The 19,032-nt window shown below is 35.0% G+C and overlaps 1 protein-coding gene across 1 annotated transcript in view; it reads left to right on the top strand.

Annotated features, from left to right (window-relative positions):
* THSD7A (thrombospondin type 1 domain containing 7A) overlaps nt 1-19,032 on the top strand; it is a 254,685-nt gene that overhangs the window by 168,652 nt on the left and 67,001 nt on the right. The window contains exon 9 of the mRNA XM_059475319.1: nt 17,222-17,413. Coding sequence (XP_059331302.1) covers nt 17,222-17,413 — 192 coding nt within the window. The remainder of the gene's footprint in view (nt 1-17,221; nt 17,414-19,032) is intronic.

Raw genomic sequence — 19,032 nt, 5'->3', positions numbered from 1 at the left:
AAGAATTTAGATAATAATAAATATTAGAATTTAGATAATAGATAAATATTAGAATTTAGATAATAGATAAAGATAATAATTTGGTTTACAGCCTTTATAGCATATTGGGCTGTCTACTGCTGCATGTGTTACTCCAGACAAAACAGATCTCACTTTTGAAGTGCAGATTTCTTCCAGATCTTGTTGGAGTCACTAATTGTTGGTTACAGTAGCTGTACAGGGGACAGACAGGAGTGGTTGCCATCTTCTGCCTCACAGCTGAGAGTCACTTGCCTTGGAGGAGGGAGCCATGGCAACATCAAGGCTCTTTGTGTATATGCAAATTCCTACAACTCCATGAAGTAGCAGAATTGCTGCTGGAGTTGTGCAGGCAGAGGTGCATGCTGATGCAGCTGAGTGCCACAAGGTCCTTCCTGGCACACGTATGGATGTGGGTGACACAGGTCCGGTTTTTCTGAGACTGACACCACTGGCATCGGTGTTTTCTGATGCAAATGTGAGGATTTTACCAGTTGTCCAATACTGGAGGCAAAGCAGTAGTGCTGGTATCAATTAAAAGACATAGAAGGTAGATTGGTCTGTTTGATTTAGAGACATAACAAACCAAATAGTTTAGCTACTTTATCAAGAGCTGAAAACACTATACTGACCAAAATGGAACAGAGGACATTTCTGTCCTTTATCTGTGTTTATTCTCAGCTAGTGAGACTAACAAAAGACACCATACTTCAGCAATAAAACATCCTATGTTTCATTTGCCTTGCTGTTTTTCTCAACAGTTGGAGAAGCTGAAACACCTCTTCTCTTATTTTTGTTAAATTTTACTTTAAAGTAAATCTTACAAAACTTTTTCATCTAATTTAAATTTTCTTCTATAGTTTCCTGATGAATATCTCAATTTCCTTCCTTAATTTTTTGGTTGTGGCTTTATATCATCTTACCATAAGCAGGTAATGAAATATGTCAAATAAATTTCAGGAAAAGCTGAAGTTTCGCTGGTGCAACAATTTTTATTTAAATTATTTTGGCTGATTTCAGAATTGGGTCTTTCTGTATATTTATGGTTTTAATCAAATGCTGAGTAGTCTTCTGGTCATCATTTATTTTCATGATGGGAAACAATAAGAGATTCAATGGACCTGAGCAGAGGTATTTTGTAGGTGTCCCCACGTGTAAAGAATCTATTTTTCTGGCATTTCTATTGTGCAGCTTTTATGCATTTCATGAAAAAATCATCAGACTGGTTGGATTTTATTATGATTATTTAGAAAAGAAAATACCACTTTGTGTCACTTTATGACTTAGTTCTTTATAAAGAATGAAGAGCCAGATTCAAGTTCAAATTACATTGAATTATTCAGTTATGCCTGTAAGAAAACCCAGATCAAAATCTGGTCAACGCTCAGCCGTCAATTAGCAGAAAAATACAGTAGCTAATGACAGTTCCTTTGAGCTCATAGTGCCTTTTGCTTACAGGAACTTGGTTATGTTGAAATTAGTCATCATTTCCCAATTTTGTTTCCTAGCTAATATCATAATAGCATTGTTTTAAACTGTTCTTTGCTGCTGACAGCTTTTTGGATGTCCATCTGAGGCATTTAAATCAAATCTAAAATGTATACTCTGTTCCTCACTGTAAGTACATAGGCTATGAAACTTATACCAAAGCTTTTCCTTCCTTTCCTTTAATTTTTCTGCTAACATAAGGAACTACTGAATATGTTTCTTGGATGCTTGGTATATTTACAAATTTCTTAGTGAAATAAAAATTTCAATAAAATAAATTGAATTTAACTGACTTGAAAACTGACACTCTCAGGCCATTATATTTCACACCATTAGATTTTTAAGGTGTTTATTTTTAAAAATATTTGTTTTGTTTAATATAAAGGAATATAAGGAAAAACAAGAGTACAGTATACTGCTTAAACGATCTCTGAAGTCTCAGGACACCAATTCCTTTTTATCTCTCATCTTGATATTAGGAAAGTGACATGTCACTACTGAGTTTCATAAAAGAATGGATGCTTTTAGTATTTGTGTAACAGGTAGTAATTTAATTATATGGAAAGAATGAAATACATAACTTTTTTTATCCCTGTCTTTAATAGTTTGCCTGTAGTTTGATGCGATGATTTCAGTTTAAGGGATAAATAAAACAAAACCATTGTTCCATCTGCATAGTCAAATAAACATTGGCACTTAGTGCATCAGGCCCTTGTTTCCAATTTATCATAGGTGTTTGAAGATGGAGTTGCACATGGTATGGACAATATCTAATGAGACATTAATGTCTACAAATAATATAATTAAGGTAAAAACAGGTAGGCCAACCTAATTACCAAAATCTTTGTCTAGTGTAATAGATCATAATGTGGCTGTCTGGTCAGACAAGTTGGACGTATTTTGACCAGTTTACTTCTAAAATGTAATGCTGCATTATTGTAAAAATTTTGGACTTCTAAGAGTAGAGGCTGCTGGAGTGGGAAGTTTTTTAAATGGATCCAAGAGAGTGCAGTGTTTTATATAATCGCTATTATTAGTATCTTTATTTTGTTTTTGATGGCCCACCAGTAGGATACTGCAAGAACTGCATGTTACTAAATTAGAGGGGAGGGATTTTGATGCATGTATTTTGATTTGTGTAATATTCAGCAATGCAGGAACCCAATTCTGATTAAACTCCAAGGTTCATCATGGTAAGAATGCAGAGAGGGATAATAGTAGATATACTTCATAACAATTGGAATTTCTTTAGGAAGATCAATTTAATGAGGTACAGTTTTTCCATTTATTACTTCAAATTAGGCTATTAGGAGGCAAGAAAGAAAAAGGAGGTTAAGGAGTTATGGATGGATTATGGAACAGGATTTCTAGAACTGTATTGAAGTCATTTGGTTTTGGGTTTGTGTGTCAACTTGTTAACTCCCTAGAACATACCCAGAAAATATTTGAAATATTTTTACAATACTTATTTAGAAGAGGCAATTTTGCATCTAATTCTGTTATATATAAAAATAATTCTATAGAGCTATACATTAAGTACCACTTTCTCAGGAGATTATATGACACAGCACTAGTCATTTTTATCTTTATGATAAAATGCTCTAAGACAGTATATTCTCACTAGGTTTGATGGCAGACAGTTTTCCATCTGAGAAAATGTGGCACAGGCCTATTTATATTTTACAACAACTTGCATATTATGGTCCATTTTCTAGATAAATGTTGCCAAATTTCAAAGCTGTGAAACCACTGTGTTGATAAATGGTGAGGATAAAGGCCTCATCATGCGCTACTCATGTTGAGACAGAATAAATGGGAATTTTACTCTCAGTACTTCCAGCCTAGAGCAGCTCATTGTCTGACCTTTCTCATAGATCATAATTTGTGTTGAGTACTGATTGAGGAAAAAATCACCCTTATCTGCCAAAAGATACTTGATTTCGCCAGACAACTGCTCCAGTGGTCACTTAGAGCCTTAAGATGATACTTGTAATTTCTCAATTCTTGCAACTCTTGTGCACAAGCAGCAGCTTCACTAGATACTTCAGAAACTTCAAAGTAAAACATGTGGAGACACAATGATTACTCAAAATTAAGGTCAACAGTGTTCCCAGTGTTCCCAGTGTTCTCTTCAGTGTTCCCAGTGATCTCTTTCAGATATTGGAGTGCAGATAGTTTGTGACTACATAGCCTCAACCCCAGCAGAAGGAAATACAGATTTATACCTCGGACTTGGTGAAAAAAGGCAAGACAAGAGGAAGAACTGCAATGTTCTGGCCAAAAAATTGGGTTGAAAGCTGGGGAAAGATAGGATTTGACCCTGGTTTCCTCCAGGGCAATTTCCTGAGACCAAGTAAAGAACACAAAGTTATAAAATGTCTCTACATGACAAGCATTAGGAATGAATTTGGTGAGGTATTTAATCTGCTAAGGGTCAGCCCATGGGAGGATTTGACAAGCAGCTGGAAAGAATTTGGGGGTATGGGTGAAAAGGACAGTGAGGTGACAGACTAAGAATAGTGTCTGGAGAAAATAAGGCTGGATAAGAAGCCAGAGAATGGGGAAGAAAAGAAAATTCATGACTTCTTGGGCTGGAATGCAATAAGTTTTAGTCTGTTTCTACTTTTTTCTCATGAGAACAGACACAGCAGCAGTTTCAAGCATCAGTGCAACACCCATGGCAGAAATACTACTTATCATTTAACTTCTATTTTAAACTAGAAAACTGAAAAGAAATATTACATCAAAATTTCATATTTTAATTTTCAAAAGAAAGCCTTCAAACATTAGGAAATTAAGTTTGTCCAGTCCTTATGTGAATACAGCAGAAAGAAGAATTTAGCTGTGCCAACCTGGCATTTTCTCCACAGAATTTGCCACTTATTTGTGAGACAGATATATTTCCTTTGGTGATTAAGTGGGTGTTTTGTAGAAATGAATGCAATATCTGTGAAACAACTAACCTTAGTTGTCCTATTCTTCAGGGTTTAATTTTGCTCTGCTTTTGTTCAGCATCAGCAAAATATAAATAATGCTGACCTGCCACATCTGCAGTGTTCTGAAAATAATGCTGTGCTGGTGGGTGTCTGATAGTCATGACAGAAAGATCTTAGCGAAAATGCCAATTCTCTTTTAATAACACTTTTAATTAGTGTGTGGTAAATAAAACATTGGATCATGACTTGAACAAAGAGAATAAAACTAAAAATACCAAATAGCTCCCCGTTAAGGAGTTTCCAATCTGTGAACTGAAGGAGGAAGGGACCCAGTGGAAAAATAATAAGCATGTGATTATACAGTTAAAAAAACTGCATTATACAAAGGCACCTTTCATTTTGGCATTTACTCTTTGGTTTCTTGATGTAGTTTTGGGGGATTAACTTGTGGATTAAGTATGTAAATCTTGTCCTAGGAATTATCAGATGTTTGTTTCTAATTTTATTTAGACATCCTTTATTGGTACTGATACTATTTTATGAATAGTAAATTGCTGTATTCATGTTTTCCAGAGAAAAGATAATAAAAAGAAAATACATGAAATTTCTTGTTCTGGATGCCTCAGAATTGAGGTTTTTTTTATTTAAAGAGGGGAAGAAGAAGAATTACATAAGCTAGAACCATCTTATACATTGTGGGAAGCTTCTAGAAAACCACCAGGGAAGGAGAACCTTATTTTCAGGGTACAATTTATTTCTGTGAGTAGGTGTCAATCTACAATGAAATTTCTCAGGCTTCTGTGACTTAGGACATTATCTTGCATAACTTATTAACAGAGTGAAGAAGTTTTAATGTCCCTAAACTTGCAGATGTACTCCTGGAGGTGGTTTTTTTTGTTTATTTGTGACAGTGCTATTATATTTTCCTTCCACAGAGTAGGTTTGTAAGATGTAGTGGCATTTACCTCTGGTTGTTTTCCTGGCAGCTCCTTCTCTGAATCCATACATGTAGAGGCTAGGTAAAACAAAAAAAGTCAAAAGGATGGGTTAGTTTTAGTCTTCTTGGGAGAAAGACTATGAAAATGTTTCCAAAAGAGAAGATTAATTCACAGTCTGAGCTCCCTAAAGGCATGCTGTGCCTTCCACTCATAATGATGAGATATTCATTGCAAGATGGATAAAAAGGTGTTCTCCAAAGACTGCATTTTATCTGCCAGTAGTAGGACACAGACAAAAGCATCCATGAAATTAATTTAAAAACCATTTCTCAGAAATGTGTAAACATGACAGTAGCAGTGATCTCTCTTACACCTCTTGGGTCCTATGTTTTAACTGTGATTGAATTGAGCTGTCAGATTATATAGAGGGTGACAACTCTTTACTAGCTGCAGCTGGATGAATAATGCAAGGAAAATGTTTGCAATCATCTTTTGCCATATAAAATAATTTTTCTTATTCTCTTAAACCCCCTTTTGAGCTACATGTGTCTTTGTGTGGCAGGAGGTGTGACAATGTATATGAAGGCACAGTTGTAAACTTGCTGCAAATTCACAGTATGGTAGTGAAATACTAGATAATTGACCAACTGAAAAAGTCACTTAATATTCTGTCAGGTGCAGGCCATTAATCATTCACTTCATCCGTGAGGTAAGATTTTGCATTATAGAAAAGAATATCATTACTCTGTTGGTGGCCAAATTCTAGGAAAATACTGCACTGCTGAAGTATTTATAAACCCATTTACGATGCAACTTTTTGTAGTTTTTTAGCTTAAATGTATAACTTTATTAACCAAAGATAATGTTTGTGTCTTGAAAAACCAGGCCATTTAAGGTAGCTGCTGAAAATATGCAGACTGGTAACTCAGTGTGGGGAATCATTGGAATGATTGTGGTGAGCACTGTCATTTTACTGACATTATGGAACTGTCACATTGTTTTCGTGCTACTGCTTTTCTTGCCTATTATTTCCTTTTTATGCTTCTATTCCTAACTCATATCCCTAAAAGTTAGTCTAGTTCAGATCAGCACATCAGAAATACCATTTCTAATCAAACTGGTTTGAAGTCATTGACATTCCAGTGCCCTTCCCAAACCTGTTCTCCGGGTTACTTTGACATTACTGAATGGGAGGGGGAAATGTGTAAAATAGCACTTAAAATAAAATACCTGTGAAAAGGCTTTTACCTGTGAAGTACCTTTTAAAAGGCTATAGCAGTCTATGTGTCCATATACGATGAAATTAAAAATTTGCTGAGAATACTCAGCAGTGAAAAAGTAGTACAGTAATTTTCAGTGCTTAATAAAACATGGGGTTTTTAAATAATCAAAAGGACACATTTCAATAAATGCATGTTGCATTTTCAAATCCATGTATTTTAAATCCTACTGTTGCCAGTATTCAGATAACACCATCACTATTTCTGAAGCCCATGAAAAGACTTTTCTTGACTTTTAAACACAGTACACCTTCTTTAACATTTTAAATGCAAATGGAGGAAGTTTTTTTAATCTTTTTTCTGGAAGTCATACTTGAACATATATTTTTCACTTTATGAATCGTGGCTTGATTGAGAAAAGTTTATGAGAAAAAACTGATCTTGGAACCACCTAGCTAGTCTTGGAACTAGCTGTATCTTTTCAAGGTGGCTTGGTGCTTTTGACAAGTGTTTTTAGAAATGCAATGTGAATTTTCAAGTGATCTCATCCTCAAGGTTCTCACTGTCCTCTTTTTTCCTTTTAGCTCTGTCAGCACTTTTCCCCTCCTTTCCCCTTCCTGCTAAAATGGCCTATTGGTTTGACATATTGATCCCAGTTGGTCCCATGACTAATATTGATTTTATTCTCAATGGGACCGTAGCCTGTCATCAAACTTATTTTTTCTTTCATATCAAGATGACATTTGATTGGCTTATTTGACACTAGTAGGCAACTCTGCTTGGTTATGATCAATACACTTGTATTCTCTGTTCTTTATCATTCTCAGTAAGACTACATTAGCAAATGAACCCTGAAAATGTTTCAACTACCTGTCAAGCAGTAGGAAAATTTTACTCCTGTTGTTAGGCAGTGTTTGGGTACTCTGCTGGAGTCTTTATTAGAATTATTGAACTTCTATCCCTGTGGTACAAGTCTACTATAGCATCAAGTTAAAAGACCAGGAGATTTTCAGCTAAAGGCATATCATGTTTCAGTTTTTGTTTACTTTGCTTATATGCATGAAGGCACTTTCCAAAGTTGATCCAAATTAACTGCAAAAATAATTACTTAAACTATATTAAATGTGTCTGTAAATCCTCTTATTTGAAGTTAAAGTGTTCCTAATTTTATTTGTGAAGAATTTTCTCTTTCTGACTAAGATAGCCATATAAAATGTTAATACAGTTAAACTAATCTTCTTCAAAGTCTCAGTTTAATTAATTTGGATTAATTCTTCAGTATCCCTGTTTAGGTCAGGCTTTTTCACAGATACTGACTTTAGTAGTTCATTTACAGCCTATTTCATGCTTTCAAATATTCAGTGCTATCAGAAGTAGTGAAGAATCAAAGAAGTATCATCTGTAGGAAGAGTTTTCCATCAGTCTTTGATTCATATAATACAAAATATGCGCTGAGTACCTTACAGGTTGTGTCAGAGATAGAAAGGTCTGTGTTACTTTTTAAACCATGTTTAGTGCTACAAGACACCCTCAGTGTGCCTTTGTGTGTGTAGTGAAGGAACTTGCCTCATCTGTGTATCTATTTTTTTTTAATTTTTTTTTTTTTTTTTTTTAGCTGAGATCCTCGGTAGCCAAGTGATTGTTGTATGCTTAAGGGAGCTGATACTGTGGCTTCTGTCACCCTCATCACTTAGAAATATAGAGAGAATTGGAAAAATATTTTTCAATACTTTCTGAGCAAACTCATGTTTTCAACCTGAATAAATCTAGCAAAATATGGTTAAAATTTAGAAAGGGCATAAAGGAATATGAGGTGACATTTCAAAGTGGCTACCAGAAATCTTAAGATGGCAAAAAGAGAACAGTTATTTTTCAGTTTTCTCACTCTCATTGAGTAAAGAAGTCAAGCCCAAATAAGTTTTCCCTTTCATGGAAAAAAAGTGCATAGTGTTCTATTGGTTTTGATTTTGGTTTCTTGGGGTTTTCTTCTTCAATTTTCTGTATATTTCTATTTTAGCATAGTTATGGGATATTATTTTTTCATACTGCTGTTTGATCTGGCCACATGTCCCTGCATTTTAAACAAAAATATATTATTTGGGTAAAGAAGTACTATTTCTTTCCCTGGTTTTATTTGTGTCTGGCAAATTTAGACTCTGTCTACATAACTGTAATCCTGATAGATGACTTTAATATAAATGAAGGTACATATGTTCTGTCATTACCAGACATGAAAATGGGATTACTGGAAACATTAATATTGTATCTGAAGGTGTTAGTTCATTATATTTAACCATTATTTTTAAGTTACTGCCAAAGAATATGCAAAGATGTTTTCCATCTGAAGCAATTATAGCAGGAAATATCCATCTTAAATATATGTTCTTAATTTTTGTGTTAGAGTTTTCCCTTTATTATTACCATTATTTCAAGGTATAGGGTGTTATTTTGTTTCTGGTTGTTATTGTAACTGCTCTGTATATGGTTCATGGTGGATTATTGTATTATTTACCTGATGTATTAACGAATACTGACCTGGATTTTTTTATCAACTACTCACTTTTCTTGAAATTTGCGTGACTGAAAATTTGGATGACTTTAAGGACAGAGAAGAAACCTTGTAACCAGCGCTGTCTTACCTCTGGAGCAGAATGGCTTTCACTCTGTTCAGCTCTCCTATAAACCACTTGCAGAGTGTTACCTGCTTCTGCCTTTTGCCTACACAGTTGGTGATATGCTGTGTTGTGGGAAAGGTTAGCAAACACAATGCTACCCTGTAAGCTGTGACTGAGCTCATTTACTGTTTGGTTCCAGAGAAGGAGCTGAAGTGTTCAGGTACTATTTTTGAAATTATATTTCTGCATGAATGTGGGAGTTCCTGAAGCCAGTGTCATCCCACTCATCAGAATTATTTTTCCCATAAGGTGAATAAAGAAGAAATTTGCATATAGCCATTAACAAGAAGTTATTGCTTGTAAAATGTGGTGTTTCATCTCATTAAGGAATAGAAAATTATTAAAAGATCATTATTTTTTCCTTGAGTGTGTTACCATGCTGTTATCTTTGATTGTAAAAACACTGGATATGGTGGGTTTCTAAGATCCAGCTATTTTCATTTCATATATTATTACTTCTTGTCATTGATAGTCATTTGTCATTGCAAATGTTTGCTTTAAAAAAGTCAAAATCATATTTTAAAATTTAGTGTTCCATTTTAAAAGGTATATATATCTTCCAGTGTTTGCATAGGCAAAGAACAGCAGTCAGTGGCCTTTTCTATAAGTCTCTAGTTTATCTGTGCAGAAAGGGTAAAAATGTAAATAAGATGATGATATCTGTGCTTGTACTCGCAATTTTCTTGTTGAAAAAAAAAAAAGAAAAAAACAGAAGCATACATGTTTATGAGATTCACAATGGGTTTTTTGAGTAAGTGGCAGAAGTATCACGTTTGCCATTTTTCTTTCAGTGAGGAGTAGAGTGCATGATACTACACTGAAAGCAAAACCGCAGAAAATTTGTACACACAAACCATCAAATCAAACAGTTTACAATCCTACAATGTTTACATATCATTAAACAATTAGACCAACTTTCTGTCATTTTTGCATAATGAACAGATGTGAGTAACCAGTGTATTTGTCTTCATTGAAATCAGTGCCGTTTCTGCTTAGGCTTCTTAGAAGAAAATTACTTCAAGAATATTAACCATCAGCTAATTAAGATGTACTTAATTAAATGCAAATGCTACTTAGCAAAAGCGATTGAGAGAAAGGCATGTGATTAGGGAATTAACAACTGATTTAACACTTGGAGCTACCAGCTAGGCACCTAAGCATTAGAAAGGAATGTAAAAGCTTCACTTGATAATAATAGCACAAGGGAAAGGTACACAATCTTTTCGCATTTAGTTTGTTGAAAAACTTAATGGCAACAAAGTGTAGGATATATTGAGATCATAATCTGTTGTTTATGTTACAGTTTGATAATTAGAGAGGTTAAAAATTGTTCCAAGTGTTGAAAGTTTATCGATATTTTTTGACACCTGATTCAAGAACTGTAATGGAAAATAATTGCTAAGGTAATAGCCTTGCTGCTGTTTTGAAAGACACTGCCATTTTGCTAACATTAAAAGGTTTTTTTGGAGCAGTTATGAATAAATACCATCAACATGATATGAAGGATAATGGGATTAGTAAAACATTTAAAGTTTCCTATTGTCTATCAAAATATGTGCTATTTGCTAGTATTGAGCTGACTGAAGGGCAAAACTTGTTCTGTCAGTCAGATACTGCTGCAGTGCTGTTTTTTTTTTCTTCCAAATACTCTTAAGATTGTTCAATTAAACAAAATGGTAAATGATCACTTTCATGTAAATATTATCATTTCTCCTTTCTATTTGATTAGGTTTTCAGAAATTCACTTCTAAATTCTCCCTGATGAAAAATCTGGGTCATGGTTTTGAAGTTGTGTATACATTTTAATTAGAGACACGTGCTCTAAGACAGTGTTCCTCAGAGAACTCCTCCTGTATAGGGAAAAACAAACAACAAAATAGAATTACCAGAAAAAAAAAGAAAAGAAAAGAAAAAAAAAAGCCAGTCCTGGGTCCTTTTCCAAACATTTTAAAAAGAAAACATCACACTACTTCTGGAGCTTCTAGGTTTGGAAGGAAAACACAATTTGCTGTCACCATTCACACTAGGCAGGCATGATTTTTCCTGTTGTGGTGAAGTTTGATAAGGTATTAGTGATTTGAAAGAAATGCAGAAGTATTAGAAATTAAAACAATAATTTCAGTTTATCCTGATGATTGATTACTGTCTGCTCATTTGCAGATGTAAGGTGTCCTGGCATGTGAAAATGTATAAGAATTTGATAACTTAGATAGCTTTTCTGTAATGTGAAGAATTTCTATTTTGCATTAGACTCATCAACAGATGTGTTGACCAGGTTATTACTAGAGAAAATCTAGTGTAGAATTTCACATTTGGATAAGTTTGTACAGTTTCCTACTTAATGATTTTCTCAAATTTTTTAAAAATTGTCTTTAGAGTCATTACAGTTAAACTCATTAACATTGCTTCTCTACTCTTACAGTGCAGTCATAACATTCCTGTAATGTTGAGGCAGGTGGATTATGGACTGATGATTTTTAGTGGAGAAGGATATGGTTTACTAACTGTGACTGTGGTTAAAGTTAGTGCCAGTTGAAAGAAGGACTGAGCACAGAGCACAGATCTGGTTTTAGTAAGTTTTGAATATGGATAGGCATACTTTGTTCTTGGTGGTGGACAGAGTCCACACAGGATTTTTGGCTCCTCAGCCAGTCTGACACATTTTGAGGTTGACAAGAGGGTCAGTCTAAGGACAGGTATAGGCCCTCATGTGAAAGGAATGCATTTGGGAAACTGCACAGGAGTTCAAGACAAAGAACATTCTCCGCCATTTCAGCCTTTACAACTCATACTAGAGGCAGTTCAATACTTTCCTGTTGATTATTTTTCTGCACAGGAAAGAAAGGAAACAGTCAATGGAAAACAACACAGCTCACAGATTTTGCTATTGTGTGAAGTAATACTGCATTTTTCTCCTGCAGCCTCCATGCTTAGGGACATTACTGAAGGCAGTTAAATAATGAAAAAACCTCCTTCACCCACGATCACCTTAAAAGTTGAGCTCTGGATTGCTTTTCCAAACATTTCAGCTGCCCAGCAGTTTTCCAATGAATGACACATCATGTACAAGATACCGATAAAATAGACTTTTTTTACTTCAAGTTGAAGATATAATACTAAATTTGAATGTATTGAAACAAGCAATAAGTAGTATGAAGTCTGCAGTTCAGTTTTAGCATTTGGGCTCAGTTGCTGCCATTACTTCTTTTATGAACTTTGAAATACTACTGTAAACTTTGTTTTATCAATGTATGATATTCCTGTCATTTACTGATTACACAGGCATGTTAAAAATAATGTTAGCCATTGAAGTTCAAAAAATTCTCTTGATTTAATTCCACTTATTTTTATTTTATTGTCAAAATTTACTTAGTTTATATCAGGCTACAGGTCCCTTTCAGAAATAATAGCTGCTTTCCTTGTTTAGAACTGAGACCAGGCTCATTGACTTATTACATAGGGCTCCAGCAGCAACTTTATTTTATGCTGATTTTTTTAAAGTTGTTCTCTATGCCTCATTGATTCTTGCAGTGATTTTACTGTTCATTTTAAGGCTTAAAAACATTTTTCTCTCTGTTAAGTGCTTGCTGCTTGCCATCCCATTTCCTACAGGTCAGAATTTGACAGCAATTTTTTACTGTGCACTGAAGCATGCACCATGTTAAAAGATGCACGATAAGCAAGAGGGTTTCTTTAACATGTCTCTCTAGTGATTCCAGCTCTAGGAATGCTTCCCATTGGAACTTAAAGCATCTTACAAGAAACTTAAATACTAGATACATTTTACAGATGCGTAGACAAAAACACAAAGTGCTGACATGATTCAACTGCATTAACCACACAACGTGGTCTAGCTCAACTTTTAGCTTTCAGACTAAATTTTACAGATACAATACCTGCTTTGTGAATGTAATAAAACAAGAATGGTGATATGAATACTGATATTATTAATCAGTTTCTCCTGAATGCTATTCACAGTCTACCTCTCTGATCTATAAAAATTTGCCTATTCTGTAGTCTGGGATTTTTTTTTTTTTTTTGGCTTGGTGTTTTTGGTTGTTTTTGTTTGTTTGTTTTAAAACAGCTAAATAGTTTTTTAGTTCAATAGTGGCTCTCACTTGGGCATATATATCAGGAAGTCTGAGCCAAGAAGTTGGCCAAAAGGAGGTCTTAATGTAGTGGCTTGTTTTGCTGATTGTTCAGATGGATCCAGCATAATTATTTGATAAAGAGATGTGTATTCAAAAGACTGTCCCGTCAGCACTCCTCACTGATGTAAATCTGTAAAAAAAAATATCCCAGGAAAGATTTAAACAACTTTTGATATTTTAAATTTCTGAAAAAAAAACCCTCTTTTGCCTCCTGCCATTTTTATATGCTGTCATTTCCTTAAATGCTATTTGGAGATTTTAGTTCAAATTGTGTGTCTCTTGCCTAAGAGAGAAATATAATTCAACAACATAGGCATTGTCTGCAAATATGGAATATTGCTAGCTTCCATTGCTAGATTTTCATGAAAAAGTCAACTGATAAGTGGTGAAGATTTCTCTTGACAGAAATGTCATATTCTGTTTTCATGTCTCTGCTTTTTAGTTTTTTGTCATTCTGTTGTTTAGAGTATAAGTAACCCAGGGCACATGCCTTTCAGTAAATTTTTTTGAGTTCTGTCTTCAGTACTTATGCAACATAAATTTATATCCATAATGTTAAAATGAAATCATAGAATCATTGAATGGTTTGGGTTAGAAGGGACCTTAAAGGTCATCTGGTTCCAACCTCTCTGACATGGGCAGGGACACCTTCCACTAAAAGAGGTTGTTCACAGCTCCCTCTAACCTGGGATGGAGCATCCATCATGTCTACACACAACTTATCCAGTGCCTCTCCTCCTTTGCAGTAAGGAATATTTTCTTTAATCTTCTCTCTTTTAGTTTAAATCCTTTCCCCCTTGTCCTATCATTGCATAGGGCATGCTTTTTCAAAAAGCCCCTTTTCATCTTTCTTGTCAGCCTTTTTCAGGCACTAGAAGGCTGCTGTAATGTCTCATTGAATTCTCTTCTCCAGGCTGAGCAACTTCAATTTTCTCATTCCTCATGGGAGACATATTCCAGTCCTCTGCTCACCTTCATGGCTCTTCTCTGGACCAGCTTCAACACTCAGATTTTCAAATGGGACTTTTTCTAAGTAGTCTTTACACTGGCATTGTTCCCAGCTTATGGTTGAGTGGTTCCTGGTGGTTGACTACACTACACCCTTTAAAGAGGAAGGCAAAAAAGGTCAAGTTGCTCATAAAATCATTAGTGAAATGTCAGAAACAATTTAGTATAAATAAAATATTTCCCTGAAGATAAGAAGTACCCATTATAAGATATTTCTTCCAACTACATTTCTATGCTATTGAATTCATCAGATAAGAATTGGACACATGACAAAAACGAAATGCCAGTGTGTAAGATAGATATCTCTAGAATGTTTTCTCTGTAAAAGCAAACAAAAAATAGGGCCTTTGATTTTGGGGGAGAGTGAAGACTTGGTTTCATTTGAGGTATAAACAGACTGAAACTAGGTCAAAAAATTTTTCATTGTGGCACCAAATTAAGCTTGAGTTTAAATTGAAAAAAAAAATTAAAAGACAATAAGTGATAAATAAGTTCAGTATAGTTTTGTTTGTTTATACTGTGACACACTATTGTAATAGTAGCATTTATTGCAAAGTGTGCATGTGTCCTAGCAGTTTACCTTATTGAGTCTTATCTAGCAATGGAACAATTTGAGAGTAGGTTTCACCTCTTTTCTAGATTTTCTTCCTGTCTGAAAAAGAAGCTTAGTCCTCTCCTCCATCTCTTGTTCTTGAGCCCAAACAAATGCCCTTCTGATGAAGCAGGAAGGAATGCCTCCTGCACTGGTGTCAGGGTGTGATGACCTGCAATATAACAAAGGGAACAGTTGATGCAAAGACTGAGTCCAGTGAGGGAAGCAGAACTTGGCATGGGAGAACCACAAAGCCTTTGGCAGGGCTCAAATTTGTATTTTAATATGGGAAAATATAGCCGTTGAGACTGACTTGATCTCAAAGGTCTTTATAATTCAGATGACTATGACTACTTTAGGCTATTTTAAAAACATGAGCTGCAGAATTTTCCTGGGTTTTCAGAACCAGGGAAGATTGATGTTTGTACTTCTGTTGTGCTTAAATATTCTGTATGACTAAAATATTTGGCACTGTTCAAAAGGATCTAATATTGAATGGATGGCCTTCATCTGTAACTCTTTCACAAAGAATTTGGTTAACACTTCTGGATCTCATGGTCTGATTTAGTACTAAAACAACACCTCCTGGTTTCAGGAACTCAGTTTAAGAGATTCTTATTTAAAAGACCGTAAACTTTGAATGACAAAAATGTAGTTTATGTAGTTTCTGTTTTGATTAGTATTTGAATACATTCATTATTATATGTCTATTGGGCAATAAAGTCTAATTTGAGACTCGATAAAGCAGAGTTTTTACATATCTAGCTTCATTTATAATGTGCTCAGTTCTTACTGAATTAGCTTTCAGAATCCATTGTGGTAGTTACTAACAGTAACTGATGGCTTTATGATTCAATTACGGGGTATTTGATCAATATATCTAACAAATATTTTGTTGTATTGAAGACTAACATTCATTTGCAATTATTGATAAGACATTTTTTTGTTGACACTGGCTATTAAAACAAAGGGGTTGACATGATGGGTCTTAGAAAGTGCATAATGTAGGCAGCGCAGGATTATGTAAAATTCAAGAGTGCTTCAATAGATGAATCATAACAGAAGGTTTTATACCCTAGTACAGCAGAGATCATGTAGCACAAAAGGCATTGAGATGCTTTGAAGTATTATCCTTTTTAGAAAATAATTTAAAAAAAAGTTTTATGTTTACAAATGAGCTGACTCTTTCATTCCTTAATTGTATGTGGTTGTCAATGCCTCAGAAGTCCAGTGTGTTCCTAGATTCAACATTTTCAGTTCCTCATAACAGACATTATGTTGTGCTAACAAGGCTAGAATTCTAAAACATGGACCTGAATCTTTCTCTCCTTCGTTTTTTCCATCATTTGCTCCAATATGAAGATCTATCATGATTACTTACTTATACCAGAATATGTGATCATTCATTCTTTCCTCCTTAATAAGTATTAACTTATTTGATCAAGAAATCATGTCACCTGACAAAACTATCCATGTTGTGATTAAGGTGCTGTTTGGACAGACCTCAGACACAGTGGTCCTGTGATTACCTGATTGAAAACAAAAGCAACCCTGCTACTTAAATGCTAGCTAATATTTCATTAAGCAATTCACACCAGCCTGGATCTTATGATTATAATGAAATGTGTATCTACAGAATACAAATGCATAGATCTTGTCATACCTCCATGACACAAAGAGTGATGTGTTGCTGATTTGCTAACAAATGAAGATCTTTCTAACCAAACAACACTCTGACTGTAATTTACTGCATATTTTGATGGATAGCTGCAATTCAAAGGATGAATCGTGGATTATAAACTGGCTAAATTAGGATGCTTTTCCCCTTCTCCCACAAATCTGGATGAAAACTGGGTCATTTTTATACATGCATCTCTATGTACAGTTTTCCATAGGGTTGTTATATGCTCTGCTATATTTGGATTTTGTGTGGGGTCATGTATTGCAAAATAAAAGCCTAAATACCACCCAGGCCGGCATTCACTTCATGAGAATATCAAATCAACTTAGGTTTAAGTATGCTCTTCTAGAATTGAGGCAGAGGAGACAAGTAATAAAAAAATCTATTTACCTTGTTTATACACAAGAACAGAATCTAATTTATTTGTGCGCCCATCTGGACTGGATTGCTCATTTTAAGTTAATTTAGCAAATGATAGACTGCTACGGCCTTTTTTTTATTTTTCTTCCCCCAGGAGAAGAGGTTGACAGGCAGCTGTGCAGAGATGCCATCTACCCGATCCCGGTGGTGTGCGAAGCGCCGTGCCCCAAGGACTGCGTGCTCAGCGCGTGGTCTGCCTGGTCCTCCTGCTCGCACACCTGCTCCGGGAAAACCACGGAAGGGAAGCAGCTGCGCGCCCGCTCCATCCTGGCCTACGCGGGGGAAGGTAAGGGCTCGCCCTCGCCTCTGGGATTGCCAATCCTCCACTGCCTCCGTAACGTCAAAGTGATCTCTTGGTCGACAGAAACAAACTGTTAGATCATATTTTGGGTTTTTTAAATAAAACAGAATTGTTTAAATGGCTGTCCTACATTTACTCCTGGTACCTAAAGCTGTTTTATGGTTATCCTACATTTAGGATAACCGTACTAGGTTACATTTGCACAAAACTGCTTACTCCCTGATTGTTACATGCAGATGTATACACACACAAGTGTATGTGTGTGCATATATCTGTATTTACTATTTACTTCTGGTACCTAAAACTGTTTTAAAGAGGGTTTATTTTGCTCATTTCAGGCAATATTACCATATTTTTTTAGTGTGCCTAATGTTACTGTTTCTATTTCAGAGATACGATTTTCTTGTTTTCATTAAAATTAAACAAGACAAACTTTTCATCCGATACAGGTTAACAACGCTAATTTATGTCCAATTTGGAAAGATATAAGTATCCTGAATGCTGTAAAGATGAGAGTTTTAATTATTGAAATGTTGTCTAATTTGGAAAGATATATGTATCCTGAATGCTGAAAAGTTGAGAATTTTAATGATTCAAATGTTAGCAAAAGGGTTTTGGGGTTTCTTTTCTCTGGTAACTTGTATTACCCCACTAACATTGTTATTCATAGCAAAACTTTGGGTTTTGCCCTGCAAGTCTTCACTCTTAAATGGTTCCCATTTGTTCAAGTGATCCTTGTGCAGTATCTGCAGCGTCTGGAAAGAGAAGACATAGCTGGAATATGAAGGAGAGGACAAAACAGGTTTTAAATACAGATTCATGGCTATTCTTTTATGATTTTCCATGGTTCCTACAGCTCTTTTTGTTTTGGTTTTAAGTACTTGGAGGGGTGGCTGGGTTATAGAGGAAATGTATTCTGTATATAATATGGTTCAAAAATGGCCATGTCAAGTGTGCCAATGCGTCGTGCAACACCAGGAGCCAGGAGACACAGCCACCAAAGAGTTCTTGGAAGATGTTTACTCACATGTATTACTGAGAGAAAAGTTAAATGCCTCAGTATAAAACGATTACATGCATGTGCTTGTTCTTCTTTTAAACTATTGAACATTTTATTACTTTATCCTAAGATCAAATTTAGCTGAGAAATGAAAGCTGCAAGATATGGAAGCAATGAAATGGAACAGCTGTACACTTTGCTGTTTGCAGACACAGCTAACATTGCTAAAAGTGTACTCTGCTTTTGGCAGAATTTGGGTGATTGTAAAAAAAACATAGCAGAGCACTTTCAACTTTTTCTCTGAAAGGAATTTTTGCTAGAAATGTTAGTGGCAATCAGAACGATACTCTATTTTAGTAGGTGATTCAAATAATAAATTATTTAGATGGATCCAATGTAACAAAGTAGAAACACTTTTAAAATTATAAAAAAATTTGGTTTGTTGTTTCCCTTTCTTTTATAAAGCGTCGAACAGACTAATTTTGTGGGAAACAGAGCCATATAATTCAAATAAACATATATTCATTTGCTTCTTGCTTGTCCATCTAGGTCACGACAATAGATTTTTGATGTACTTTTGTAATTTTGCTGGTGACAGAAATTT

Source organism: Ammospiza nelsoni, chromosome 1 (assembly GCF_027579445.1).
Source record: "Ammospiza nelsoni isolate bAmmNel1 chromosome 1, bAmmNel1.pri, whole genome shotgun sequence".
Classification (NCBI taxonomy): domain Eukaryota; kingdom Metazoa; phylum Chordata; class Aves; order Passeriformes; family Passerellidae; genus Ammospiza; species Ammospiza nelsoni.
Note: the sequence above shows the minus strand (reverse complement) of the source record. Positions and strands in the feature narration are given on the sequence as shown.